This window comes from Argiope bruennichi, chromosome 6, assembly GCF_947563725.1.
Source record: "Argiope bruennichi chromosome 6, qqArgBrue1.1, whole genome shotgun sequence".
Lineage (NCBI taxonomy): Eukaryota > Metazoa > Arthropoda > Arachnida > Araneae > Araneidae > Argiope > Argiope bruennichi.
Window position 1 is genome coordinate 107,318,874 of NC_079156.1, and position 13,995 is coordinate 107,332,868.

General features: G+C 28.8%; 1 protein-coding gene across 1 annotated transcript; it reads right to left on the bottom strand.

Annotated features, from left to right (window-relative positions):
* Window positions 1–1,617: 1,617 nt before the first annotated feature.
* On the bottom strand, window positions 1,618–11,072 carry LOC129973043 (uncharacterized). The gene is made up of 2 exons (XM_056087399.1): window positions 10,788–11,072; window positions 1,618–4,047 (listed from the first exon to the last, which is right to left on the bottom strand). Exon 2 carries the CDS (start codon window positions 4,039–4,041, stop codon window positions 2,434–2,436), a length of 1,608 nt encoding a protein of 535 aa, XP_055943374.1. The 5' UTR covers window positions 4,042–4,047; window positions 10,788–11,072; the 3' UTR covers window positions 1,618–2,433.
* Between the last annotated feature and the right edge of the window lie 2,923 nt (window positions 11,073–13,995).

Consider the following 13,995-nt stretch of genomic DNA (forward strand, 5'->3'; position numbering starts at 1 on the left):
GGAAATTGTACGAAAATGAAATTGGTATCATTGGAAAGATAATTTTTTGTGTGTTAAAATTAAACAAAGACCAATTTCAGAAACTCCTTCTTTAAAAGATATTAATTCTACAATTGGATAATAATGATTATCCATCTAGCGATAATTATGTCTATTTTTGAGCTCGATTGAGCTTGCTATCGATGTTTATTTCTTAATTTCTTTACAGACACAACTCAGAATATTTTTAGTAATGCTTTGTACCTTCATTAATTATCCAGACGAAGCATTAAATTTTGCTGGAATTTAATGCTTCGGTTGGATAATTAATGAAGGTAATTAAATTCCATTAAATGTACAATGAAGCAGTCTAAAATTCGTACGATGGTTTGCTTCCATTTGATTGTCATTTACCAATAAATAATAGATATTTCTGTGACACGCATATTAGCGTTTTATATATGAATATATTATGATATCTCTTAATGTAAATTAAATCCCAATTAATTAATTTCCTAATTTTTATCTTAATTTAGCCCATATTAACTTCAATCTAAAATGTTCTCTTATTTCCTGATCCAATTCCACCTTTTTTATTTATTTATTTATTTAATTAATGTCACAGTAGCACTGTAAAATTGATGAAATCTACAACCCACACTCCGAGTGAAGGGATAAAAATTTGTCTATCTAACATTTCATTTAAAAGATCCCTATAATTCTTTTACCTAAATCGACATGTACAAAGAAATCCCTATCAGAATCTCGCAGTATATAATTATGGGGGCAAATATTTCGTTCGCTTTTTTCTCTTTCGCTAAATGCCGCGCTATGAACGGAGGTGTTTTATCTTCGCTTCTTGTACATAGATTATACCTCCCGGGATGGAATAAAAGCGAAGTTTATAAATTCAGAGTCTCTTCTCTCTCTTCGGCCACGAAACTATTTTAAAATATATGTTTTACATTACATATATAGATTATTAGCATTATATCTATCAATTTTGATGAAATACAACTTATTAAAACAGGAAAAGAAAAAGTAAATTCAATTTTGATTTTTAAAAATCTTTGAATTATAAATTTTTTCTACCATTTACATATATATATATATATATATATATATATATCTGCTAACAGAAAATTTTACTTTTATAAATTGTTGATCTAGTTTTTGGAAACTGATAAAAAATCAATGTTAACAATTCATGCAATTTAAAATAATTTAAATTTATTTTTAGTAAAGAATGTATCTATAATTTATTATTACTAAACGGAATGCATTACTGCATAGAGCCAGTGAAGCAATCTGGGATCACATAGCACAAAGGAATGACAATAATTAATAAGCAGAGAAAACAGAGGGTGTTACTCCTTAATCTGTTACTACATACAGCAGCCACCCAAGATGACGGATCTTTTGCGAGTTTTTAGAAGATTGGCAAGATTCTATCATGTTTGGTGAGAAACAGACCGGACACTTATCCTAAATCTTATTCAAGCTAATAAAAAAATTAAAGACTAGCCAGCAAAATTTTTCAATAAATCAGATGTATTTCTTAATATCTTACAAGATTTTTATTCACAAACTCCAGAAAAAAAATGAAGAAATAAAGTAAGTATGTATAAATTCCAAATATTTACACTGCGAAATAATGTAGCAAAACAAACAGAGAATCTTCATTTCTTCCTTTCAAATAGAAGCTTTCAATAAAAGAACAAAAATACATGATCAAACATTTCCAGAAATAAAAAAAAATCGGTTTAAATAATTAAATATCAACAGTGAAATATATCGCAGCAAACATCGATTGAACATTCAAGAGAAGACTGACACATAAATGCTTTCAAAATGGCACACAAATTGAATAAATATCAATATATATATATATATATATATATATATATATACAAACACTAGGAAGCTACAAACATCGATTTTGTAATATAATAGCCCTAAGAAATACTAACGAAAAAAAAAAAAAAAAATTCTGCTAAATTTTAAAATTATTAAAATTTTAAGAAAAATGTCTGGGAATAAAAGGTTCAAGTAGAAAATGCATATTCCCATCCTATAAAGCAGTAACTTTGGTTAGAGCGTTCTGCCTGCAGAGCAACCACATACGACACACATTTTCCTTCATTTTTAGTAGAGAACTTACTGCATTTCAAAATTCAATGAGAAAACAAATGACAGGATCTCTTGGATCCTTATTTTTTATACAAGATATGATAGGATTATTGTTTTTAACACAGTTGAGATGACGTCGCATTTTTAACATTTGTCAGCAATCCAAATGATCATGAAAGTTTTCTTGCTATATGGCTCCCGGCATAGATAAGAAATAACAAAAATACTCGCCGAAAAAATATCAAATAATTTACAAACCAAAATTAAAGTCAATTTGAACGGTGCAAACCGATGGCAAGCATAAAAACGTCATTCGTCACAGGATTAAAAAGCTTCATCAATGTCAATCGGTGGAGACAAACAATTATGGACGTATCTCACAAAGTCTTGATGAACCGGAGTTGACCGACTCATCTTAGCGCTTCTCGTTCGGAGTTGAAGCAAAGTTTTCATTCTAACGAAATGCCCACGAGCTTTTGGTGTAATTCGTGAAATCAAATGCCCGTATAAGTATTTATAATCGTTGGGCATATGTTTAGCAATAAGTGTCCGCAATGATTCTTTCAGGTTTTTTCCTTCGTACAGTTTCAAAATGTACGATCCATCCGAGTTGAAAAAATCCAACAACTTCGATTTCAGGCCTGAACTTTCGAAGCACGTAATGAATGCGTAAGGCTTTGGACTACAAAGCACAAGGCCTGAGAAAACAAACAATTCCAAGACATGTAATTTGTAATCATTCGGGCTAATTTCCCATAAGGTAGACCAAATAGACCTGAGGTGATCGGTGTTGTATATTCCGGTTACTATGCCAGGCATCTTTTTCGTCAATCCAAGGTAATGCATTATGGTAAGTCGTGTGTAAAGTAGCATGGAACTTTTCTGAAAAAGTATTGTAAATATTTTAATAAATACCCAGTCTTTATGTGAATCTGGAATGAAGTTCCACACCTCTTCAGCATTGTCCCGAAACGTTACTGATAAAGGCCACTGAAGAAACTGAGATATAGTCTCTCGCGGGAATTGTTGAAAGAGCCTGGCCTTTTCTTCCGAGTCTAAACGCTTAAAGATGAAAACAAAACATGGCTGTTGATTGTCTTCATCTTTTGACTTGAAAAGTTTTTCCATTATCCACATATAATCATACTTCATGGTTATAACGCGACTCTTCTCAAAATGCTCGAAACGGCTGATGTTACCATAGTGAGCAGCGGATGCCAAAGAAAATCCGAGCCAGTCATTATCACCCGAAAAATGTGGCACTTCATCCATTGTAACGGCATTCTCTTTCGACAAACAGTAACCAATCCAATATAAAACTTCACAAGGTTCTTTTATGTTTGAGAAAACAGTAGAGTAATCTCTTCTTCCAGGCGTCTCTGAAAGAGAATTGCGAACCATTTCGTCGTCAGGTTCCTCCATTTCTTCATCGGAAGTGCCGGGTCGTTCACTTTCCTGCACTATCTTATTCAAGAAATAGTGCTTTACAGACGGCCATAACTTCAAAACTTCCGCCTCCAGGTAATTTATAGAAGCCAGACGGAAGGCAACTGTGCTGTCGAGAATTCCACTGTGCAACATTTTCTCAGCTGTTTTAGAATAATTTATCAATCCGTCAGCGTTCACCTCAAGACATTCATAGAACATGTTCATGGTTAGATGATTCCCAGAATCATTGGGCTTAGTCTTTCGTAGCCACAGAGTGAGTAAAACAAGCAAGCGTCTGCCAACTGGTTTCACATTATATGAGATAAATGGTTTCACTCTTTTTGGCAGATTAAGACTTTGTACTTCGGATAATACGACACCAACCAATTCATCAGAAAGTACTCTTTTATGGGACTCTGTAATCAAATCGTGACGACACCACATCAAATAGGCAATATGAACGGCGCTCAACTCGCACAGAGGTTGTAAGGAAGGAATCACCATCGCTACCTGGAAAAATAAATTTAAAAACATCAGCAAATTATTATTTTTAGTTAGAAAAATAAATGAACACAATTATAGTTTTTCTTCGGTTCAAGAGAAATGTTTCACTTTAGATAAGTAAAATAATGATCAAAGCTGCAAATGTTCTAAGGCGACAACTAAAGAATTCTTCTAAGCAGAAGGCAATAAACAGAAACTGTAATAGTTTTATTTTAATTATCAAATAAACATTTTGACCTAAAATACTTCAGATCCATCCTTTTAGAACTAATATGGTATTCTAACTTCCCCCCCCCGATAATCTATACTTATAATAAAGCTCGATGTGTGTGTGTGTGTGTGTGTGTGCGTGTGTGTTGGCGCTCTACAGCCCAGACCGTTTGACTTACAGCTGCCAAATTTGGTACATGTATACATTGGAGGTCGGGAGTGTGCACCTGGAGTCCTTTTTTCTAAAAATTTTTAATTAGAATTTTAACTATTAATTAAAAACTAACTTTCCCACCAAAAAAATCTTTATTTCCCCACCCCCAAATGAGTAAGGCTTCTGGGTTTTTTTCCCCCAAGCTAATAAGGTTAGGCTTAACATGATTTCGATCGATTATTTCAAACAATTCTGTTTCTTTTCTTAACGTTTGGTGCATTTAAAATTAAACATTGTTAATTAATCCATCTTTCAGATTCATTCTGAAGTACTTTTGAATTAAAATAAAACAGTACAAAGGAAATTAAAAAATTTTAATCTGCATAGCGTTACCCCAACTATCGTAGAAAATTCACGCATGCGCATTGTGTTCTGATTGTTGACAACTATTTTCAACGGATTTGCGCTTGATTTAAATAATTTTTAGGTTAGCTGTGTGCTTCTATAATTAAATTGTATTTATGTTAGTTATATATTTTTCGTATATGCTTATAGTTTTAAGTACATCGTTTTTTAAGTACTTTTTATTAACCTGTTTTCGATTGATTATTTTAAACGATTCTGCTTATTTTCTTAGTATTTGATGCATTTAAAATTAAACGTTGTTAATTAATCGATCTGCTCATGATGAATCTGAGAAAATTTGGTTGAAAAACTCTTGAGATATTAAATAAATTAAGAAAGATATTCATTAGTGCCCATAAAGTTTAAACGCTCAGTGGCTCTATTTCAGTAATCATATTATAAAAAAATGCTTTGTTTCAATAAAAAATATTATTATATTAATTGCAGATTCATCCATTCCACTTTAATTCAAAGCATAAATTCTACGGGAGCTAACAGAAACTTAGAGAGATACATATTACGTTATGACTGAAGGCCTTTACAATATTATGAGTGAATTATATGACTATCAAAATTGGAGTTTTAAAATATTTTGATGAAGAAGTTATTAAAATAGGATATTTAATTATAAAATATTTAATTATTAAAATTTTAACGAGCATTAAGATTGCGAACCGGCTGGTCGCCAAAGGCGGCTAGTAGGTAATAAATAAAGTGGACCTACGATTACGAGAGACGTAAAAAGAACGTGAAAGAAAATTGAAAAATTACTCCTGATAGCTTATGATTCATTCGCTATCGTCTCTGCCAACGTCATTCTTATTCACAGGTAAAACTTTTAAAACAAATTACAAATGAAATCTTAGAAAAGATATCTTGTTTCCTTAATTAGCTTTAAATAAATGCTCACATGGTTGAAGTATTTCCAGACATGTATACTGTTCTTTATACAAAACAGCAGCCTTCCACTGAAATAAGGGAGATGCTGAAAGCATGGGAAATTATTGCATCATACGTTGAGAAGTATCATCGTAATAAAGAAGTAGCTATGTACGCCACAAATTCATTTTTGAACCCTTATTCCACTGAATACATTAATTGAACCCTTATTCCACTGAAATAAGGGAGATGCTGAAAGCATGGGAAATTATTGCATCATACGTTGAGAAGTATCATCGTAATAAAGAAGTAGCTATGTACTCCACAAATTCATTTTTGAACCCTCATTCCACTGAATACATTAATTGAACCCTTATTCCATTGAAATAAGGAAGATGCTGAAAGCATGGGAAATTATTGCATCCTATGTTAAGAAGTATTATCGTAATAAAGAAGTAGTTATGCTCTCCACAAATTCATTTAACAATAACGCTGTTCCTTTATTGACAAATTTTGAGACGTAAATAAAGTCAAATGTCTGGACAATTTTCTTGTGTGGAAAAAAAAAAAAAAAACATGCATTATAAAAACATTATTATAAAGTTACTTGAGCATTTTTTTTATTTTTTTGAAGGAATGGAATCCTATAATGGAATATCCTATTTTACATGGATTCCATGGAAAAAAATTAATTTCGCATTACGAGTAAAATTTCATAGTTTAGTAGACTTATTATAAATTTAGATAAAGCCAATAATTTTAGAAATGGAAATTTATTCAATATAGAAAAGCTGTTATTATTTGCAAACATGAAAATAATTTCTCCTACGATTTTCCAAACCAGACAAGCACATATGTTAACCCAGTTATCTGAAATTCCTTAATATATTTTATTTTTCAAATTAATTCTACATAAAAAACACACCAAATAAATCTATCTAATTTAATTGTAAAACATATCTAAATAATAATTTTTTAATTACAGAAGTGATTACTTCACTATTATATCGATATCACTACGTTATGGATACATTTTAAATTTTCAGATAGTGTAAAATTTTTTGCTCAATAATATTTTTTGCATTACTACTGAAAAAAGTCCAAATGTTACTTAAGTATTTTTTTTTAATAATAAAATTTCAATTGAAATTTCAACAGAATACTTCCAAGGTGCAGTGCACATTCCTATTTCCCAAAATATGTTTGTGCGAAATTTCACAGCACTCGGCCGAGTGATAGTGTAAATATACAAATAAACAATGTATTTTATTATTCAAAGAATTAATATAATTTTTAACGAAGTGTTTCTCAACTCACTTCCATGTAATGCCACTCTTAGGAATCAAAATTAAACTAAATCTCGGTACTAATTTAACTCTAAAAATAATTGAGAGTCCATAATTGTACAAAATTTCAGCTTATGTAAAAAAAAGCAAATTAAATAAAAGTGTCTGATTGATGTAACATCTAATTTATAATGAATATATTTCATACTTTAACTATAATTATTCAAAATTTATATTCAGATTGCAGGGGGGAAACACACTGAGCAATAAATTTAACACAGAATGTCATTTTTGTAACAAGCCAATTCTAAATAAATAAAGCACTTTATTTATTTATTTCAATTTCATCAGGCAGTGGCATGGAAATTATCTTAAATATGATAATGTTGTCTAAATCTGTTATCTTAAATATGTTAGCCCAATCTGAACATTGATCTTTAAATCTAATAAAATAATTTATCTTCAATATGATAATGTTATCTAAATCTGTTATCTTATAAATGTTAGCCCAATCTGAACATTGATCATTAAATCTAATAAAATAATTTTTACATGCATTTTTTATTTATATGAATATATGTTTAAATTTCTTTGTTAAATATTAAAAAAATTTAAACACATATATTCATATAATGAATTAAAATTAAATCCATGATCAACAAATGAGCTACACTTAAATGCATTTCAAAAACGTAGATTCATATTAAGAATGTTTTTTATTTATTTATTGCTTTTTAAGAACTGATCACTGAATCATTTTTTTCTTCAGATTTTTATACATTAGTATTGCAATCAGTATAAAAGAAAGTATATTTTACGAAGTATTTATACATTTCACAAGAAAATGTTGAATAAATTCTAAATTTTTTCCATATTACAATTTTATATTATCATACCTTAATCAATTATACATTATGTTAATTTTAAAATTACAAAATTTAATCCATTATAAAAAAGAACAAAGTATAATTTAAAAATTTAAACTTTCTACTGTAATTTCTTTTACAAAATAAAACAAATAAATGTTTTAAATTATGACAAATTATATTATAACCAAGGAATCATTTTAAAATCCATAAAAAGATTTTTAAAGAATTCCTTGTTTTAGATTAAAATAAGAATGCTTTATATTTCAGAAAAGGCTAAAACAAATTTACTACAATTTTTGCTGAAAATAGAGTAAACTGTTTCTTTTATGCTAAATGTTGGTGAAATACACAGAAATCAGAATTTCATTCAGAAACTCAGTAAGCTTTAGAAAAGTACAAAAATATTTAACTGTAATCATAAATTTTTAAGAAATTAATATGAATAAATATATGTTAGAATCAGTGCAAAAAAAATTATTATAGTAATTACTTTTATTTATACATTAAAATCAATAAAATATTATCATTATGTATACAATTAGGATAATTTAGAATTTGTAAAATCTCAGCAAAATGTTTTTGCTTTTTTTATATATATAATTTTAGGCATGTAAAACGAGAAAGAATCAAATGTTTATTTGTGCATGCAAAAGCAATAAAGATGACAAATGAAATTCTGAAAAATTACTGTATATAATTCTGGAAAGAAAATTTTTTAATGAAATGGTATTTTATTATGAAGATAATAAATAAATAAACATTTGGATCTAATAAAATATACTGTTATGCAAAAGTTGAGAGCTTTTGGAACTTTTTTCTAAAACTATAGCAGTCAGTTTAAATTAATATGGATATGCCGATCTTGCAAAAAAATATTTTTTCGTTAACAAGGTATATGCAATAGATCTCTAAATGATGCCAAATATGTCACTTTTTATATTATAACTATAGTTTTCATTTTTTAAGTTAATGAGAAAATTAAATTTGAATGAGATGAGTTATTCTTTCTGAGAAAATTAACCATTTTATACACAGAATTGTTTATTATTGTTTACTTGTTGCTTCAGAGAATCTACAGTGAAATACTGAGAAGCCATTTTGTTGTCAGAATTTTCTGCAAATGCAATCATATGTATTTTGAAATTAAGCAACAGAAAAAATTCTCTTTCTATACATCTTGCATATAAATAAATAAAATGGCATCAAAAATAAGGCCAGCAGACACAACAGATTGTAAACAAGATAGCAAATGAATGTAAACAAAAATAAATGCTAACTTCAGACAGTGTTACCCGAGTAAAAACTATCATCATTAATTTATATTTCATTTTATAGTGACTTGATCTTAAAATATTCCACCTATTTTATCTGCTTGGCAATATTTTTGCCATTATGATAACTTATTGAGTCAAAGGAATTTTTTTAATTACAGCTTACATATAAGTTTTGAATCTAGAATAATTTTTGGGAAAAAAAAGCACACTTTTCACTTGCCAATGGATTAGCTTATATTTAGAAACATATGGTATTAACTATTACAAGAAAATTTGGTCTATGATTTCAGTCATATCAGTCAGATAAAAATATGATGCTTTTGTTATGAAGTACAAGAAATTTTTTTTTTTAATTTTAAAGTACAGTATAATATTTTATATCATACCTGGCTATCAACATAAATAAAAATTTCTTTTATACCACAAAAAATATCAAAACAAAATTTTAACAAACACAAACAGGTACACAAAGAGGTATTAAAACACTTGAATACCAATAAGCTTAATGTTTTAACAAATTTTTTTACAAAATTTTGAAATCAATATTGAACAAATCAGTTTATGTTTATTTATCAGCCCAGGGTAACAGAAAATTAACTTATTTTAATTAAAAGTCATTGGCATACAAATACCGTTTTTAAGAATTAAAAAAATTTCATGAAATGAAACTGTTGCTTCAAAATGACTCGTAATAATGCATTAAATATTGGTAAACATATACATTTACCATATGCTAGCAGTTTATCACTAAACAACTATCAAAAACTGCATTGTAATAGGCCCTTTTGTACTTAATGCTTACCAGTGGCACATGATTAATAATAAAATTTTCCACTGAAATGCATTTAATTCCCATGTACTAGTGAATTCGATGAGATGGTTCATTCAATAGTATAAGCAACACTGTACATAGCTGAAGACAATTTTAATTCATGATAAAAATTACTCAATTAGATTAACTATTTTATTAACTAATTAACAATTAATAGATCAATGAATATAGAAGCAAAATTTTGTTATTTAAAAAGAGTTAAGGAAGAAAATCCAACTATTTATTTATAAAATATTTGAATCCATAGAAAATTCTTAAGTACAGAATGATATAAAGCATTAGAAAATCAAACTTATTATTAAAGAGTTACATTTAAAATATAGGTATACATGTAAAATTGTCTATATATTTACAAGAAAGAAAATTTAATTTTCACTCACCGACTCTAAAATCTCATTTAAATTTTGAAGAAGAAATTACCAAGCTTTTAGAAATTAGATAGTTACAATGTCATGTACAAAGAAAAATTATTTGTGTTAATATAATTCAAAGAAGTATTTAATTAATGATTAATAGAGAAATACAATTAAATTACGAATTTATACTATTAAATTTAATTCAATAAATAATACTGAACATAACAATAAAAACAAAATCGAACTTTGCGCACTTATTTAGAAAAATTAAATCACAATTTAACACTATGCTTTCTATTCGTAAAAAATAGAAATCAAATAAATTTTATTAAAAGTAATGTTTAACAGAATTCGAAATAAATATCAAAGGCGAAAAGATGACATGGTGATTTTTAACAATAATTATCTGTTTTTCAAAAAATAAAATCTAATGCTGGTGATAAGAAAAAATCATGCTATAATAGGCATAGGCAAAACTTACTATAAAACAGGTAACTGGTACAATTTTATGGTAAAAATATTGCTCCCAAAACAAAAGTTGTTTCGATGGCCTAGAAACAATCCAGATGCGATATCAGATTGTTATAAATGGATTCTGATCTTTCCATTGGTCCTCAACACAGAGAAAGAAAAAATACTATATATGCTCCCCTTCTCTATGATCCTGAAGAATTTAGGAGTCCAAGGAAATTTTGCTTTGAAGAACAGCTGTTCGTATCACTTTCAAACGTTCATCTCCAACAGTCGGTTGATCGGCACACACGGATTCTTCCGACACGAAAGATCTGCGATATCTTTGCCAGATTCGATGGGGAAAATATGATTTTAAAGCTTTGAAAAAAAATTCAAAAATATTAATTTTATTATTTTCAAAGAATATTCGTCTATTAAAATATATTTCTGGAATTCAAAATTCGTGATTTGTGACTGCATTCACTATTTATGGCATAGAGAAACTAAAAGCAAGCAGGAATTGTTTCCCTAAAATTTTCTCGTATATCGCATACTCTCTAATAAAGATGACATTCTAAAGAACACATTGCATAGAAATGGGGTACAAAAGATACGAACATCCTTGGCGAGTAATCCCTGGCTTGCTCTTAATAGTATCCGGAAATCTAATTTGTGTTGTAAGCGCGTTGAAATAGAATTTGACATAGAATACACAATTTGTGCCACAAAATCGCATACCAAATTTCATATATTTATCTTGGCGTTTTTTGAGTTTATATGGAGTTGGAAATATAGGTGGAAAGCCAGTCAATTTGCTTTAAATTTGATAGATGTCTGCAATATAGACGTTAAATCTATGTATCAAGTTTTATCCATCTAGCTCCCTTCGTTTTGTAGTTATCGTATTAACTTATATTCGAACAATCGGACAGGTAGACTTTCTCTGAAAGGATTTTGTTTAAAATTTGATAGTAATCTACAAATCAATGTCATATAAAAAAATTTCTACCTCAAAGCATTTTTGAGTTATCATTGTCACAGACAAATATTTTCCACAAATGTGTTTTTCGGCCACAGCTAGGGTCGACCATCTGGGAAGGCGGTGGATACTATGCACCAGAGCCCGGCGATTGAGTAGGTCCCAGCATGATCAAGAACTAAAATAATATTCTGAACTGTAATAGCGGAATAGAAATAAGAGAAGAAGAAATTTAACGACGATATAAAGGCAACAATGTATAACAGTATCCAGATGGCTTCTGCTTCTGATATTTCCCATAAAAAAAAAATAAACTTTCAACCTTTATTAAGTATGTAAATTTTAAAGTGAAAAGATTAAGTATAAACGAGTCATTTAAAAGGTTTATTGAAATAACTGATGTGACTGGAGAAGGACCAGCAAAAGCTTTGTAGGAAATATTAAGTGAGCTTGATTTAGATATTATGTACTGTAGAGGATAGGCATACGACAACGGTGGTAACATGAAAGGGAAATATATAGGTATACAATAAGGTGGAACAAAAACGGCCTTAATTTTTTTTTTTTTCGATTTTAGTTCGGTAATAGTGGGGGAAAGTTGCCTGTTAGGTTCATAAAGAATAATTGGAAATTTGGTTGCAATATTACAACATCTTGAGGGGCCGCAAAAATCTTAAAATTTGTAAAAAAATTGAAAAATTGTAAACTTTGATAAAAAGAATTTTAAGAATTATTCGTGGATATGATGTTACAAAAGATCATCGGCATAATTAAAAGCTCAAGGCCACCTGCCCCGCCAGTGCCAAAGTGTCCCGCCTGACTTGGTGCCAACATGCTTCGTCACGCCATTTTGAATTTGATTCCATTTTTGATTCAGAAATACTAAACAAAATTAAACGATGCTTTCTCACAAATACGCTCATGAATACAAAATACTAAATGTAACATACGAGAATTTTCATTGCTAATATTGTATATTTTAGAAGAAAATCAAGTGAGTAGTAATACTTACTTTTCGAAGCAAAAAAAAAAAAAAAGATGTGACAATTAGTGTCTGTAGATCCAAATATAACTGACTGAAAACTTCTGAGCGTATGAAGCCATACCTCCTGTTTACTCTGTTCTTGTTTCTTCTGCCATCTAGTGTTTTTTACCTGCTCTATTAGCAAAGTGCCTATTTGTCCCGGATGCCAACCAGCACCGGTCTCCCCTACTTAAAGATGACAAAGGAAAGATAAATGCATACAAAATATATTTTAGAACACTCTTTTTTAGTTTATGAAAGAAATTATGTATTAGGAAAATTCAGAAATATGTATTAGGAACAAAAAATTACAAAAATATGTATTAGGAACATTCAGAATATTCAAATGAAAATTTCATTGCAAAAGTACAATATATTAATAATACCATATGCAAAAATCCTACGATATAATTTAAACTGCATTTGAACCATTAATTTTCATTTTTTGTTTTGTGGTGTAGTAAAAAACATAGATCATCAAACGGTTCATTAAAATCTGTATTGCACTCCAATAATAATAATAGAAGTGCAATACATTTTTACAATTATATAAAATTAAAATAATTTTATAAGTTTTCATTTGATTTATAAGTAAATGTATGGCCATTCTAGCTTACTTCCAGAAAATAATTTTCAATTCAATACAGATTTTCAGGTGTTAATTTACAAGTTACTCTTCTTTTATTTAGAACTTTCAAAAATATGCTTTCATATTTTTGAGATAATAATTTTGAAATAATAAGTTGATTGCATATTAAAATGGTTTTTACATTAATATTTGGATATTTTAAACCACCCCGATCTAAATTTTTATATCAAAGGAAAGTAATTTTCACCAGGAATGATATCTCTTTCCACTAATAGATGGATTTTGTAACCATGGCGATTAATTCTTTTAATACAGAATGTACACAACTAATATGAAACAAAAACTAAAGCAGGAAATATTGGATTTAACCTCTCAATATCATTATCAGAAATATATATTTCATTAAAAAATGTTGGGATATCAGAGTTTGCTTTAAGATTCTAATTGTTATTATCAAAAAGTGCTATAGCAATTTGATCTTAATTTTCTGATTGTAAAGATGAAGGCAATATAGGCTTTTTTTTTTAATTACAGCCAGTCATCCCGTTACAACAGAACTAAGCCGTATAAGGGCAATATAGACTGAAGTCTAATATTTTTTATCGACATCATAGGCTTGAATTAATGATACATTATACCGAGAC

Bases quoted from the DNA above. Each gene is read 5' to 3' on its own strand.
- LOC129973043 (XM_056087399.1), bottom strand. From the start codon at position 4,041: ATGGTGATTCCTTCCTTACAACCTCTGTGCGAGTTGAGCGCCGTTCAT.